Source organism: Oncorhynchus tshawytscha, linkage group LG20 (assembly GCF_018296145.1).
Source record: "Oncorhynchus tshawytscha isolate Ot180627B linkage group LG20, Otsh_v2.0, whole genome shotgun sequence".
NCBI classification, from domain to species: Eukaryota; Metazoa; Chordata; class Actinopteri; order Salmoniformes; family Salmonidae; genus Oncorhynchus; species Oncorhynchus tshawytscha.
Genome location: NC_056448.1, coordinates 37,529,874 through 37,546,335, shown reverse-complemented (window position 1 = coordinate 37,546,335; position 16,462 = coordinate 37,529,874). Strand labels below are relative to the sequence as shown.

Here is a 16,462-nt window from a genome sequence, read left to right as displayed (position 1 = left end):
GGAGGAGGACCTGAGCCCTATTACCATGCCCCAGGACTACCTGACATGATGACTCCTTGCTGTCCCCAGTCCACCTGACCGTGCTGCTGCTCCAGTTTCAACTGTTCTGCCTTATTATTAAACGACCATGCTGGTCATTTATTAACATTTGAACATCTTGGCCATGTTCTGTTATAATCTCCACCCGGCACAGCCAGAAGAGGACTGGCCACCCCACATAGCCTGGTTCCTCTCTAGGTTTCTTCCTAGGTTTTGTCCTTTCTAGGGAGTTTTTCCTAGCCACCGTGCTTCTACACCTGCATTGCTTGCTGTTTGGGGTTTTAGGCTGGGTTTCTGTACAGCACTTTGAGATATCAGCTGATGTACGAAGGGCTATATAAATAAATTTGATTTGATTTGATTTGATTTGGGATCAAATACTTTCTCCCCTCACTGTGTATTGTTTGTAAACGTTAAACACAGTTTAATAAGTTATTCATTCAATCAAAAACAGTAAAAGGTTAAAACGTTTGATAAAAACAGCTTTTAGAACATTAGAATAATAAGGAATGGATATAAATGTGTTGTACTAACAGGGAGTGTCTGAATTTCCATAGAGAATGTTTTATTTTGTTATTATGTTACATGGTGCATAGTGGCTGAATAACAGATCCAGCTTGATTATTTCACAGAGGACCAGCTTCACTGCACTGTCACTGGAGAATTCAGAAGAACAATCTCAAGATCTTGGGCTTGAAGACCTGCGTCTTGCTGCCGTCCATGTTCTCGACCAGCCCTCCAGGTCCTCCAGGGCTCTATCCATCTTGTCCTTGGGGACTTCCACACCCATGATCTTTGGTATCAACAGCTGAAACACAAAGACAGCCTTTTGTCATGTACAACCCAAATGTGTTGGATTCAGAAACATGATATTATGCCATGAAAAATGAGAAGGCATGAGATCAGACAACCTCCTCTCTCAAAATTGAACATAACAACATACTTGGACACTGAGATACAAAACAGCTCTGTATCAAACACTTATAACATTGCTTGTTGCAATGCAGAAGAAGAGTGGGATGTCAATTTCCTAACCTGTGAAAATCGAAGAGCCACATTCAATCACATCTGCTTTGGCAATGTGTACGCTGCAGTCTAACCACTGCCTGCGCACACACATCTAACATCGAAAACTGGAAGCATTAACTAGGCAAGTCAGTTAAGAACAAATACTTTTTTTACAATGACCCCAGCCAAATCCGGACGACGCTGGGCCAATTGTGCGCCGCCCTTCGGGACTCCCAATCCCAGCCGGATGTGATGCAGCCTGGATTTGAACTAGGGCCTGCAGTGACACCTCTTGCACTGAGATGCAGTGCCTTTAGACCTCTGTGCCACTCGGGAGCTATTACCTTAATCAACTTGGTGCATGACTATTTGACCACAGGAAAAAGGTATGCTTAAGCTACTGAGTCAATATTGCTATCCGGGTTTACTGAATGAAGTCCAAAGTTCTTCAAAGTACAATGTGAAAACAACTCTACATTCGATCTTGTAGTAGCGTCACCTACCCTGAGCTAATACATCTTGGAGCCATGCATACGTATTCCCATGTGCTGCCAGGACAGTTCTTCATTGACACGGGTGAGCTTCTGCAGGTCGGCTGGATTCCCGTGGTCTGCGGTCTTGTGCTTCTATGCCAGGTACTTCAAAATGGCAATGCTGCAAAGGTGATTGATCAGTTTGTCACTGAAACTCTTGGCCTGGACACTGTGTTGCAATTGTTACTAAAAATCAGAATGGGGATTTGTTTAGTTACTCCAGGCATCACAAAGGATTTGTTAAGTAGTCTTATTACATTGCCTCATCAAATAAGTAGAGATGATTGATCTCTCAACTGAACTCAATGTTTTCATTCCCACATTTCAGCCGAACAGAAGTCTCCATCTCAGATTGCAGGAGCTTTCCTCATCATGTTGATCTTTCCGAAATCTTCTCCATACTGCTCTCCTGCAATGTAGTGAATCACAATACCAACATTGTCCAGTTTTGCTCCCAATGGTTAGGCCTACATCTCTGAAAACACAACTGGGGTGCAAGTCAAGGGAGTTCCTACTACTGCTCTACAGACTACCTGCATGCAGTGGAGAATAGTAGCCTACCCTACCTGACTTGAACGTCCACCTGAAGTTGTCAGTTGGAAGTTCAAGGAATGACACCTACTTCTGTAAATAACTTTTGTATTCATTAAGCTTTAGATAACCTTTCATTATGTGCACCCATAAGATTAGGCTCACCAGTATGGTAGGCTAAAACAATACTTATAGCATCCAGGCGAATTAGGATGCAGTTTTAATGCATTGTAAGACTTACCCTTTATAATGTCTTTATAATCAATTTTATGCAAAGAACAAAATGTGTCCAGACTCCAAATAAAAAATGTAAAAGTGTAAAGAATTGTGTAGCCTACGCCAAAAGAACAGCCTCTAAAAGAAAGGTTTAGTCTCTCAACGATCGCATTTTTTGTGTGCAAAATCAACAATTCCCAGTGTATTATGCAGGGGCTTGCAAATCTTACCCATCGCACTATTTCTGCATAAAACAGTCAATCCATCAAAATATTATCACATAAAACTGATCTATCACCGCAGTACAAAAAGAGGACTGTCAATTTCAACCATTCACCTCACATTAAACACATAATATGGTTCAATCATGTAAGGGTTTTCCTGTGGTGAAGGAGAAGCGGACCAAAATGCAGCGTGGTGGTTATTCATGTTCTTTAATAAAGGAACTAGACATGAAATAACTAACAAAACAATACATGTGCGAAAACCTAAACAGTCCTATCTGGTGCAAACACAGAGACAGGAACAATCACCCACCAACACACAGTGAAACCCAGGCTACCTAAGTATGATTCTCAATCAGAGACAACTAATGACACCTGCCTCTGATTGAGAACCATACTAGGCCGAAAAATAGAAATACCCAAAACCTAGAAAAACAAACAGACTGCTCACCCAACTGACTATACTAAATAAATACAAAACAAAGGAAATAAAGGTCAGAACGTGACAAATCAAGCCACACATCAACCAATTTTCTCCATGAACTTTATAAACAATACCTACCTTCCATAAGTGAAACAGTTTTGAAATCAAAAGGAATGTTGTTCTCCTTGAAAAGGTCTAAATACATTTCTAAAGCCATCTTTAATACAAAGCAATTAAGAAAATAGTCTTCATGGTCGCTCTCCCAACTGATTCCTTGAATTTATTGGACTGTTCTACCCATAAACCACATACCACGCCCGTCCCTGGTGCGTGAGAAGAATTCCCGACCCTTCTCCCTAGAACACTCCCTGAACTCGCATGCAAACCAATGATTCATATACCAGTCAAAGGTTTGGAGACACCTACTCATTCCCAGGTTTTTCTTTTGTTGTACTATTTTCTACATTGTAGAATAGTAGTGAAGACATCAAAACTATGAAATAACAGATATGGAATAATGTAGTAACCAAAAAAGTGTTAAACAAATCAAAATATATTTGAGATTCTTAAAAGTAGCCACCCTTTGCCTTGATGACAACTTTGTACACTCTTGGCATTCTCTCAACCAGCTTCATGAGGTAGTCACCTGGAATGCATTTCAATTAACAGGTGTGCCTTGTTAAAAGTTCATTTGGGGAATTTCTTTCCTTCTTAATGTGTTTGAGCCAATCAGTTGTGTTGTGACAAGGTAGGGGTGGTGTACAGAAAATAGCACTATTTGGTAAAAGACGAAGTCCATATTATGGCAAGAACAGCTTAAGTAAGCAAAGAAAAACGACAGACCATCATTACTTTAAGACATGAAGGTCAGTCAATGCGTAAAATTTCAAAACCATCAAGCGCTATGATGAAACTGGCTCTCATGAGGACTGCCACAGGAAGGTAAGACCCAGCGTTACCTCTGCTGCAGAGGATAAATTAATTTGAGTTACCAGCCTCAGAAATTGCAACCCAAATAAATGCTTCACAGAGTTCAAGTAACAGACACATCTCAACATCAACTGTTTAGAGGAGACTGCGTGAATCAGGCCTTCAAATTGCTGCAAATAAACCACTACTAAAGGACACCAATAATAAGAAGAGACTTGCTTGGGCCAAGAAACACGAGCAATGCACATTAGACAGGTGGCAATCTGTCCTTTGTTCTGATGAGTTCAAATTTGAGATTTTTGGTTCCCACCACTGTGTCTTTGTGAGACGCAGAGTAGGTGAACGGATAATCTCTGCATGTGTGTTTCCCACCGTGAAGCAAGGAAGAGGAGGTGTGATGGTGTGGAGGTGCTTTGCTGGTGACACTGTCAGTGATTTATTTCGAATTCAAGGCACACTTAACCAGCATGGCTACCACAGCATTCTGCCGCGATATGCCATCCCATCTGGTTTACGCTTATTGGGACTATCATTTGTTTTTCATGACCCAACACACTTCCAGGAAGTGTAAGCGCTACTTGACCAAGAAGGAGAGTGATGGAGTGCTGCATCAAATGACCTGGCATCCACAATCAACCGACCTCAACCCAATTGAGCCACTGGTTTGGGATGAGTTGGACCGCAGAGTGAAGGAAAAGCAGCCAACTAGTGCTCAGCATATGTGGGAACTCCTTCAAGACTGTTGGAATAGCATTCCAGGTGAATGCTGAGTGTGCAAAGCTGTCATCAAGGCTAAGGTTGGCTACTTTGAAAAATGCTAAATCTAAAATATGTTTTGATTTGTTTAACACTTTTTTGGTTACTACATGATTCCATGTGTTATATCATAGTTTTGATGTCTTCACTATTATTCTACAATGTAGAAAATAGTAAAAATAAAGAAAAACCTTTGTATGAGTAGGTGTGTCCAAACGTTTTACTTGTACTGTGTATACTAGATAAGTAGTTCTCAAATGGTTTTGCCTCGGGACCCAAATTGAACCAGGTTGTCTCATTTGCGATCCAATATTTGCATCGCGAAAAACAATCGGCAAAATACAATCTTGAAAATAATCTATAATGCTAATTACATGACAAAGGAACAACATTCCCACCTCTTTCATAAGAAGTTTAGAACCACCAAGACTCTTCCTAGAGTTGGCCGCCTGGCCAAGAAGGGCCTTGGTCAGGGAGGTGACCAAGAACCCGATGGTCATTTTGGCAGAGCTCCAGAGTTCCTCTGTGGAGACAGGAGAACCTTCCAGAAGGACAACCATCTCTGCAGCACTCCACCAATCAGGCCTTTATGGTAGAGTGGCCAGCCCGCTTGAAGTTTGCCAAAAAGGCACCTAAAGGACTCTGACCATGAGAAACAAGATTCTCTGGTCTGATGAAACCAAGATTCTCTGGCCTAAATGCCAAGTGTCATATCTGGAGGAAACCTGGCCTCATCCCTACGTTGAAGCATGGTGGTGGTAGCATCATGCTGTGGGGATGTTTTTCAGCCGCAGGGACTGGGAGACTAGTTTTTATCGAGGGAAAGACGAACGGAGCAAAGTCTAGATCCTTGATGAAAACCTGATCCAGAGCGCTCAGAACCTCAGATTGGGGCAAAGGTTCACCTTCCAACAGGACAACGACCCTAAGCACACAGCCAAGAAAACACAGGAGTGGCTTCAGGACAAGTTCTGAATGTCCTTGAGTGGCCCAGCTAGAGCCCAGACTTGAACCCAAACAAACATCCCTGGAGAGACCTGAAAATAGCTGTGCAGCGACACTCCCCATCCAACCTGACAGAGCTTGAGAGGATCTGCAGAGAACAATAGGAGAAACTCCTCAAATACATGTGTGCCAAGCTTGTTGAGTCATACCCAAGAAGACTCGAGCCTGTAATCGCTGCCAAGAGTGCTTAAACAGGCCTCCCGGGTGGCGCAGTGGTTAAGGGTGCTGTACTGCAGCGCCAGCTGTGTCATCAGAGTCCCTGGGTTTGCGCCCAGGCTCTGTCGTAACCGGCCGCGACCGGGAGGTCCGTGGGGCGACGCACAGTTGGCCTAGCATCGTCCGGGTTAGGGAGGACTTGGTCGGTAGGGATGTCCTTGTCTCATCGCGCACCAGCGACTCCTGTGGCGGGCTGGGTGCAGTGCGCGCTAACCATGGTTGCCAGGTGAACGGTGTACCCTCTGACACATTGGTGCGGCTGGCTTCCGGGTTGGATGCGCGCTGTGTTAAGAAGCAGTACGGCTGGTTGGGTTATGTATCAGAGGACGCATGACGTTCAACCTTCGTCTCTAGAGCCCGTACGGGAGTTGTAGCAATGAGACAAGATAGTAGCTACTACAACAATTGGATACCATGAAATTGGGGAGAAAAAGGGGTAAATAAAATTTTAAAAAGTGCTTAAACAAAGTACTGAGTAAAGGGTCTGAATACTTATGTAATATTTCAGTTTTAAATTATTTATACATTTGTCAAAAATTCTAAACTTTGTATATTTTTGTTTTGTCGTTATGTGGTAGTGTAGATTTATGAGGGGGAGGACGAATCAATTTTAGAATAAGGCTGTAACAACAAAATGTGGAAAAAGTGAAGGGGTCTGAATACTTTCCGAATGCACTGTAGTTACAACAATGGTTAAAATAAATTACAACGATTTGGTTACCCATTTACTTGTGCTTGCCAATGTCATACAGTCTGGCTGCTTGTTGGCTACATCTGCTGGCCAAATAGGGGAGCAACAGCCTAACACACCTGAAGGATATTATCGTCAGGCAAGCTTTATCAAGCTGGCTCTGCTACACTACAGCAAGTGATGAGACGATTGATACTGGAGCTCCGATTCAGATTTCAAAGCGCTATTGATCTAACACAATGTACCGATTTGAAGCTTTGTTTGATCACGTGGTTTTAACCAATCAGCTTCCAGGATTAGACCAACCCATTGTATAAATGGCAATTATAAACTGGGTGGTTCGAGCCCTGAATGCTGATTGGCTGACAGCCGTGTTATATCAGACCGTATACCACGGGTATGACAAATCAAGTATTTTTACTGCTCTAATTACGTTGGTAACTAGTTTATAATAGCAGTAAGGCACATTGCGTCGTGCTTGAGAACAACCCTTAGCTGTGGTAAATTGGCCATGTACCACACCCCCCCAGGCCTTATTGCTAAATATACCAAGGCTAAGCGCTGTATCCAGGCACTCCGCATTGTGTCGTGCTTAAGAACAAACCTTAGCTGTGGTATATTGGCCATATATTGTTGTGTATTAATGTGACATATATGACGTCACCACGTCATTAAAGGAATACACCGACAGGATACACCGACAGTGATGGAGTAAAGACATCTTGAAGTTTACCTCTGAGTCTGGTTGATTCAATTCAGTATCACATCCAAATTTAGCACAATTCATAATTATAGGATTGAACATATACCATGATTCAAATAATCAAAGCTTGATAAGTTGGTTATTTTAATCAGTTGTGTAGGCCTAGGGCAAAAAACAAAATGTGCACCCAGTCTCAGGACTGAGTTTAGGAAACACTGTTCTAGAGTGTGGAGTATTTAAGTGATAATGCCCTCGAAGCCGGTGTTTGGAAGAAATATTGGCACAGGTGTTGTTAGGCCCGAGATGAATTCGAGGTCAGACAAACTGTGCCGATATATCCTCCAAACACCGGCTTCGAGGGCAGTATCAGTTTTATACAACGGGTTACCAACATATTCAAATAATGATTGACATATTTTCATGAAAAAATATATTTTATATTTTTCATTCATAGTATTTCCTCCTTCCACAAGATAAAGTCCCGGCACAAATCTAGGGTTGCTACTCAAACTGGCTGGTCGTTCGTTCTATCGGTTCAGTTGCTAGAGACGTGACATACTGGCTGGCAATGTTCGTATCCCTTGCTTGCTAGCTACCCAACTATGGATAATTTACAGTCACGTCAAACAGTGCAGCCAGAATAACAGCAAATTAGCTGCATTTGCGTTTGTTTAAGCTGTTTTCTAGTGACATTTATTTTGACACATCCATAACAATGAGCTAATGATGCACGATTTCGCACGTAGAAAATGTGCTCTCTTGTCAGGACACTGTTGTTCAGAGGAGCTAACCAACAACACAGCTAACACAATGACTTCAAGCTGAAGCTGGAAAGACAGCAAACTAGCTGCACTTTGTTTCTTTGACCTGTTTTCTATTGATAGATCTTTGTATATATCAATTGAAATGATTCTGATTCATGATTTCGACTAGCTGAGAAAAGCTGCCTGCCTGTTTGCTCATCCCGACTACCGACATGTTCATTACTATGGGACAGCTGGAGATTAGATTTTAATATTGGAACAATGTTGCAAAAGTCAGAGAGACAGACAGCAAGGTTTATACAAATCTCCGCAGTTGAAAACGTAATGATAGTCTAAAAGAAATGTGAGATAATGTCTAGATGCTTTTTATCATGGAGATCAAGTTCATGGCTGGCTGGGCTGATGAGACAGTGGATTGCGCAGTCAGATGGAACAGAGTAAATAGGCATTTTAACGTCATAGATTTAGCCAGTGACAACTTGCGGAATAGACACCGGGTGGAATGCATTTTTAACCAATCAGCATTCAAGATTAGACCCACTCGTTGTATAAAACCTGTTAGTTCATATGCCTTGCAACCGTGATACACAGGCCTAGAGGCAGAGACAATAAGAAGAAGGCACAGAATAAATTCAACCACACCTTTGTTTCATCACAAAACCGGAGAGCAACCTCTGCCATAATCTCCACCCGGCACAGCCAGAAGAGGACTGGCCACACCTCATAGCCTGGTTCCTCTCTAGGTTTCTTCCTAGGTTTTGGCCTTTCTAGGGAATTTTTCCTAGCCACCGTGCTTCTACACCTGCATTGCTTGCTGTTTGGGGTTTTAGGCTGGGTTTCTGTACAGCACTTTGAGATATTAGCTGATGTAAGAAGGGCTATATAAATCAATTTGATATTGCATCTAACAAACAGTTACATGACCTACAGCATGGTCAAGCAAGTTAATGTTTCCAACATCTTCGGACGACAAAACAACTATTTAGAACCACAGAGAGTTACCGCAAATCGCAAAGAAAACAGGACCTACCTCCACTATTCCAGTACTACTTCAATTTCAACATCATCAAATTACCTATGCTTAGTCTAATACATTGACAACTAAAAGATACCAAAAACAATTAAGTCCAATCAACATAAGCTAAATATGATGTGGCTGTCCATGGTTCTGATTTCTGTGTGCGTGTCTGTGTGTGCGTTCACGCAAGTAGAAAAAACATATTGCCATCCTCCTTTCTTTCATGTTGACGAAACGGTCTATCACACAGTCATTCAGTACCTACTTTTATTTTTTGTTGTCCTCCTAGGCTACCTGGCTAAAATGCTTCCTCGCTAGCCTAACTTCCATAAATGGGCAATGTCAGCTAGTTAACATTAGCTTTCTACATCTAGCTACAGTTGAAGTCGGAAGTACATATACCTTAGCCAAATACATTTAAACTCAGTTTTTCCACAATTCCTGAAATTGAATTGAAATTCCCTGTTTTAGGTCAGTTAGGATCACCACTTTATTTTAAGTGAAATGTGAAATGTCAGAATAATAGTAGAGAGAATGATTTATTTCAGCTTTTATTTCTTTCATCACATTCCCAGTGGGTCAGAAGTTTACATTGTTAGGATCTTATTTTTCAGAGGAAATAACCCATGGACACTGGAGAAGCTTTAACCAAGTTTAATCATTCCCAAAGGTTCTGTACAGCTGTAATCAGACAGCAAAACATTTCAGACATCACAGTTATATACATCCTACTTAAAAGACACTCCCTCTCTCCATCCTTAGTTTATGCCCAAGAGAAAGAAGGTAACCAGATACTAACCCTGATTACTCCCTTAAGGGGAACTGACCTCACCCCTCACCTCAACCCCTCCTTCACCTAATCCACAGCTCTCCTCTCCTCCATCAAACACATTTCAAAGCCTTCTGGGTTTTTACAGACTCTTTCTATTCAAGGCTTCGTCTCTATCATTTATTTCATATCTCAATGTTCAAAGTTTAGCCGATTCCAACAAGGCCAACAGTCAGTGTCCAGATTTCAGTTATTTTGTAGGCCAACAGTCAGTGTCCAGATTTCAGTTACTTTATAGGCCAACAGTCAGTGTCCAGATTTCAGTTACTTTATTAGGCCTGCAGTCAGTTTCCAGATTTCAGTTACTTTATAGGCCAGCGGTCAGTTTCCAGATTTCAGTTACTTTATAGGCCAGCAATCAGTGTCCAGATTTCAGTTACTTTATAGGCCAGCGGTCAGTTTCCAGATTTCAGTTACTTTATAGGCCAGCAGTCAGTGTCCAGAACTGTTACTATTCAATTTAACCCATATTAACTTAAATTTGGACTATTCTGTTTATTCATGGATACAGGGATACTCTTGAATGGGATATCAAAAGTGTATGTACACAGGTTATCCCCAATAAGACCTTAAGTGGGATATGAGCTACTATCCGGAATACTGTGCACGTGTAAATGTGGTCAGTGTGACTGCTATGGCTGCGTTTACACAGGCAGCCAAATCTGATTGAAAAAATCGGAATTGGGCTGCCCATAGTAATGACCATCAAGAAGAGGTATATCATTGGTAAAGATATTTTTGTAGCTGTTAAGTTATGTTTTTTTTGTTCTCCAGGGGAAACTAACTTCTAAGGATGTGTTTAGACAGGCAGCCCAATTCTGATATTGTTTTCATTAATTGTTCTTTTGACCAATCAGATCAGCTCTGAAAAAGATTGATAAAATCATTTCACATCAGGTCAAAAGACCAATTAGTGGGCAAAAATATCAGAATTGGTCTGCCTGTGTAAATGCAGCCTAACATCCCCTCCCACCATGCCAGTGATAAAGCAAAAGGGAAGGGGACTCTTGTGTGGTCTACTAAATAAAAAAACTTGTCAGTTGGGGAAATATTTTGTGGTCCTCAAAATAAAAGTTGTGGTCTACTACATATGGGAAAACAAAGCAGATTGTTAAAAACAAAAAGATTAAGGTAATCAACACAAAATACCTTGGGTTTACAATTATCGTAATGTATTTATTTTTTATTATTTTACATTCTGCTTATTCTCCAATCTTCATGTCATTAATTACAATTGAAATGCTTTATTAGCACCCTTAAGTTTTTGACATTTAACATGAGATGCTCCCAATACTAAGGCCATGTTGGTTGCTTCAGATAAATACCTTGTTATAAAGGGCCTTGATCGAGCAAATTCTTCAATCATAATCTCAGTACAGTTAACCAGATAATTATGCTACAGTTTGTGTATATCTGTGATGCAACATTTTGTATCAAATGTGAATAAAATCCAGTATTGGAAGAAGGCATGATCAACATGGCGGTAGATGCTAGCCATTGCAGCACATGTGACTGCGTGGTCTTATATCCTCACAATGTAGGCACAGGTTATATTACTACAATTTAATCTAATTCCCTCCGCACTTAAGCTACAGTAGCCTACTTTAAATCGTTTTTTTCTCAATTTGTCCAGTTTTACCCATAACAGAATAGGTCCAACTATTACCCCCCACTGTTGGCCATAATAAATAAAAAATTGCAGGAATAATGGCGCTTGGTTAAAGATCACAGAAGGTAGGTTGCACTATAATTGGGGAGGATGGTCTTGTGGTAATGGCTGGAGCGGAATTAGTGGAATGGTATCAAATACATCAAACACATGGTTTCCATGTGTTTGACGCCATTACATTTGCTCCGTTCCAGACATTATTATGAGCCTTCCTCCCCTCAGCAGCCTCCTGTGCAACAGATCTAGGTTCAGATTGCTCTATCCCCAATTCTAGAGGGAGTCGGCCCCTTCAACAGTGGTGAGGCGCAACTTCTACCAAACCTTGTCCCACACTATGTGCTGAAATCAACTCTTCTATTGTTGTAATGCCACACTTTAATCAGAGATGACTTATACCTGAGCAACTAGTTGTGGCTAAATGTTTCAAGTATGACACAAATATTAACTTTCACAATTTGCATAAACTCCAGAATGTTATGAAGAGTGACCAGATGAATTGCAATTAATTGCAAAGTCCCTCTTTGCCATGCAAATGAACTGAATACCCAAAAAACATTTCCACTGGATTTCAGCCCTGCCACAAAAGGACCAGCTAACATGTCAGTGATTCTCTCGTTAACACAGGTGTGAGTGTTGACGAGGACAAGGCTGGAGATCACTCTGTCATACTGATCGAGTTCAAATAACAGACTGGAAGCTTCAAAAGGAGGGTGGTGCTCGGAATCATTGTTCTTCCTCTGTCAACCATGGTTACCTGCAAGGTAACACATGCCGTCATCCTTGCTTTGCACAAAAAGGGCTTCACAGGCAAGGATATTGCTACCAGTAAGATTGCACCTAAATCAACCATTTATCGGATCATCAAGAACTTCAAGGAGAGCGGTTCAATTGTTGTGAAGAAGGCTTCAGGGTGCCCAAGAAAGTCCAGCAAGCGCCAGGACCGTCTCCTAAAGTTGATTCAGCTACGGATCGGGGCACCACCAGTACAGAGATTGCTCAGGAATGGCAGCAGGCAGGTGTGAGTGCATCTTCACGCACAGTGAAGCAAAGACTTTTGGAGGATGGCCTGGTGTCAAGGAGGGCAGCAATGAAGCCACTTCTCTCCAGGAAAAACATCAGGGACAGACTGATATTCTGCAAAAGGTACAGGGATTGGACTGCTGAGGACCGGGGTAAAGTCATTTTCTCTGATGAATCCCCTTTCCGATTGTTTAGGGCACCCGGAAAAAAGCTTGTCCGGAGAAGACAAGGTGAGCGCTACCATCAGTCCTGTGTCATGCCAACAGTAAAGCATCCTGAGACCCTTCATGTGTGGGGTTGCTTCTCAGCCAAGGGAGTGGGCTCACTCACAATTTTGCCTAAGAAAACAGCCATGAATAAAGAATGGTACCAACACATCCTCCGAGAGCAACTTCTCCCAACCATCCAGGAACAGTTTGGTGACGAACAATGCCTTTTCCAGCATGATGGAGCACCTTGCCATAAGGCAAAAGTGATAACTAAGTGGCTCGGGGAACAAAACAACAATACTTTAGGTCCATGGCCAGGAAACTCCCCAGACCTTAATCCCATTGAGAACTTGTGGTCAATCCTCAAGAGGCAGGTGGACAAACAAAAACCCAAATTCGGACAAACTCCAAGCATTGATTATGCAATGGGCTGCCAATGGGCTGGCCCAGAAGTTAATTGACAGCATGCCAGGGCAGATTGCAGAGGTCTTGAAAAAGAAGGGTCAACACTGCAAATATTGACTCTTTGCATCAACTTCATGTAATTGTCAATAAAAGCCTTTCACACTTATGAAATGCTTGTAACTATACTTCAGTATTCCATAGTAACATCTGACAAAAATATCTAAAGACACTGAAGCAGCAAACTTTGTGGAAATTAATATTTGTGTCATTCTCAAAACTTTTGGCCACGACTGTGTGTATAAAATATCTGGCCTATGACACAGCTTGACCAACGAAGTGCCAGGGTAATACAACACCAGCAAATAAAACGAGTGAAATTGCAGGTATGCATACGGATAAAATAATTAAACATGCTTAGTGGTCTACTTCACAGATTCACAAAGAGTGAATAACAGTCTATTACTGCAATACATTAACTGTTAAATAGTCATATATTTACACACATTTATTTTAATACATACATAAAATGACTATTGAGCTACCTTTTCTCTGGGAAACTAAGACTGTATCCATAAAGATATTTGAAAGAGGCTTTGATTGTACAGAGAACATGAAACATGGTAGACTGTCTGTTCATTCACATATAAAACCGTCACCTGTAACATGTTATGAAAGTGTGCTGACTGGTAGAGAACCTTTGCATCCAGATGTTCTATGTGCAGTGGTAGCCTGAATCAGCAACCTAGAACTCAGTTATGTCATGATAGTTCTGCAGTGGTTTTCATAGGTTCCGACCACCTTGCTCCTTCACTTGTTTCTCTGTGGCCAGATACCACTTCTTCACCTTGGTGTTTTCCATCATGTCGTAAAAGGCCTCCAGGTCCTCCATGGATCGGAGGACTCCATACACCGCCTTCAGAAAGAAATAGTCATTATTTACACCGCTGATAACCTATCAAATAATTAAGTCAAGAGTTGGGTGTCTTGAAAAACTCTTAAAATAAAATGTATTTTTATTACTAAATTGAGGTCCCTTGTCAACATGTGTATTCAATTTAACATGTCAATGTAAATTGTACCCAACTGAAATGGAATTTCCTTTCAAACTGTCACAACAACCCAACAAATCTTACCAGATCAGCGAGGTTGGGTTTGTCACCACCCATGAATTTCCTCTTCCTCCCAATAGCTGTTATCCACTCATTCACAGCCATGTACAAATCTTCCCTTACATCGTCCTGTAACTTGTACCTATGTGGGGGCAGGAACAGAGGGGAAGACCAGGCACAAACTCACATTGACCAGCATACTGAAGAGAATGAAATTGAAAACATTCCATATAAAATCTAGTAATTTGCAACGATTGACAGCAATCTGAAACTCACCAGATTTTCAGGACCTTGGAGGCCCAGAACATATAGAAGGCCCCTCCATACTTGGCAAAAGGAACAGAACCAAAGTTGCCCTCACGCACTATGTGGTCATAGGTGGCTAAGGCCTCAGCGGGAGTCCTGTACACATTAGGCTTTATCCGGTTCACTAGCCAGTCATCGGCCCACTGACGCCATCGTACCTCCTCCCTGGAAAAAAGAACAGAGATTTGCCCAGTCCAAAAACTACCTCTAGCTAGCCCATACCCCCTATGAAGTTATGTAGATCTGAAAGAACTGGAATCAATTTGGAGGGTAGCTCCACCCTGTGAAATCTTTCAGCTATATTGCTTATACCCATCACTTTACAGATGTACTCTAGCGCATGTAGAAAATATTGAACAAATCACAACAATCAAATTCTTAGATCAATACAACAGAGCTAACTTACTTTCTGGCATTTTTAGATGCGTACACCTCAGTGATCTTAATCTCATTCAACATCACCCAGTATTTGTTAGTGTACTCCAGAACTTCATTCCCCCAGGCATTGGTAGACGGGAGTCTCGGAAAGTACTTTACAACCTCTGACATCGTTCTTTCTCTGCAAAGTAAAAGAGAACAGAGGTATAGAAATAAGTGATATTGTAGGGTTGAAATGCAATAGGTCATTCTGCTTTTTATTTAATTACATTATTTACTTACTTGTCAATCATGCACGTCTTCATTGCACTGATAATGACAGATGAGTTGTTCAGTTGCTGTTTGACAAGCAATTAGAGAAAGATGGTTTTATTAAACAAAAGGTTAAAAAAAAATTAGTACTTGCTTGAAACACTTTTTCTTCAAGTTTGAGATCTACTCTGCTTACCACAATTTCTTTCCCCTCCACCATAAGAATGGGCACCGTTTGGTACTCCGATGACCATTTGATCTCCGTGTGCATGACAGGGTTGACTTCCACAACCTTATATGGAAAACCATAGTAGTCGAGGAATGCCCGCACTTTGCTGCAGTATGGACAGGTCTTGTACTGGTATAAGGTAAACGTTAAGTCTGTGGCAAACGTCAGGTCAGAGCCGTGGTTTGTGGGGATGCTATATTGGAGATTGGGCAGCTGTGGGTAAATATACGATTGCATACAGTGTTTATCCCAATATCATTATTTCTGATCCGTTGCAGCAAAACATGAGACATACTTTCAAAAGTACAGTGCAACTACATCAAGTTTTGTGGACATCCATGGAAAAGCTGTAGACCGTTAGAGAGAGAGCGACAGATACATCGTAATAAAGAATGCATGAGCCACAATGAATGAGGTTAAACAATGAATTACGTGACATTGAAGAGTTAAAAGTACGAAGCATAAATGGTTGAAATCCTTACATTGGGCAATTCATCCTCTGCAAAATGCTGTTGAAATGAGAATTGTATGGTTTGATACAAGCCGACTCCCCCTCCGAACAAAAAAGCGAACCCAAAGACGCGCCTGTTGGTTGCGCGCAGGGGAAGAGTGGAGATGAGTTTGGATCCAAACGTCGTGCCGCCTGTGCCATATGCCCTGGCACTGCACCTCGACGGGAAATTAGATAGTGCAACTGCTAGGCTGATTTTGGCTATCGGAACCCGCAAAACATCCCAGCCAGTCCGCCAAAAACTGTTGTAACTTGAGGCTGACATTTTTGGTTTACACAACCTGCTCCCACAATGCATCTGGTCTGACCAAAAACGTACACACGTGGTTAGGATGTTATATCACCGGCCACGTTCCATACCGCCTGCAATGTAGTCGTGCTGCGCAACTTATTATGTGTTTCCTGCCATGTTAAACTCTACTTGCGTTTGAAGAAATCTGATACACATCTTATTGGTCCCAGACCTCCACAAATGTAGGTGTAGTGT

At 41.7% G+C, this 16,462-nt stretch overlaps 1 protein-coding gene and 1 long non-coding RNA gene across 5 annotated transcripts; both read right to left on the bottom strand.

Annotated features, from left to right (window-relative positions):
- Nucleotides 1–443: 443 nt before the first annotated feature.
- Nucleotides 444–3,342, bottom strand: LOC112220064. Of its 2 annotated transcripts, XR_006079473.1 has the most exons (4): nt 3,114–3,342; nt 1,838–1,989; nt 1,551–1,701; nt 445–847 (listed from the first exon to the last, which is right to left on the bottom strand). It is a non-coding gene; the product is annotated as an uncharacterized LOC112220064 (long non-coding RNA). The 2 variants fall into 2 exon arrangements; XR_002948823.2 differs by having other exon boundaries at nt 444–847; nt 1,551–1,989.
- A 10,056-nt stretch (nt 3,343–13,398) lies between these two features.
- Nucleotides 13,399–16,296, bottom strand: LOC112220065 (prostaglandin E synthase 2). 3 transcript variants are annotated; one of them, XM_024381646.2, is made up of 7 exons: nt 15,947–16,296; nt 15,432–15,677; nt 15,266–15,321; nt 15,012–15,164; nt 14,576–14,770; nt 14,324–14,441; nt 13,399–14,103 (listed from the first exon to the last, which is right to left on the bottom strand). In XM_024381646.2, the coding sequence occupies exons 1-7, from the start codon at nt 16,271–16,273 to the stop codon at nt 13,972–13,974; spliced, it is 1,227 nt and encodes a 408-aa protein (XP_024237414.1). In that variant the 5' UTR covers nt 16,274–16,296; the 3' UTR covers nt 13,399–13,971. The 3 variants fall into 3 exon arrangements, with proteins under 3 accessions (XP_024237414.1, XP_024237415.1, XP_024237416.1); XM_024381647.2 differs by having other exon boundaries at nt 15,432–15,593; nt 15,947–16,294; XM_024381648.2 differs by having other exon boundaries at nt 15,432–16,086.
- Nucleotides 16,297–16,462: the final 166 nt, after the last annotated feature.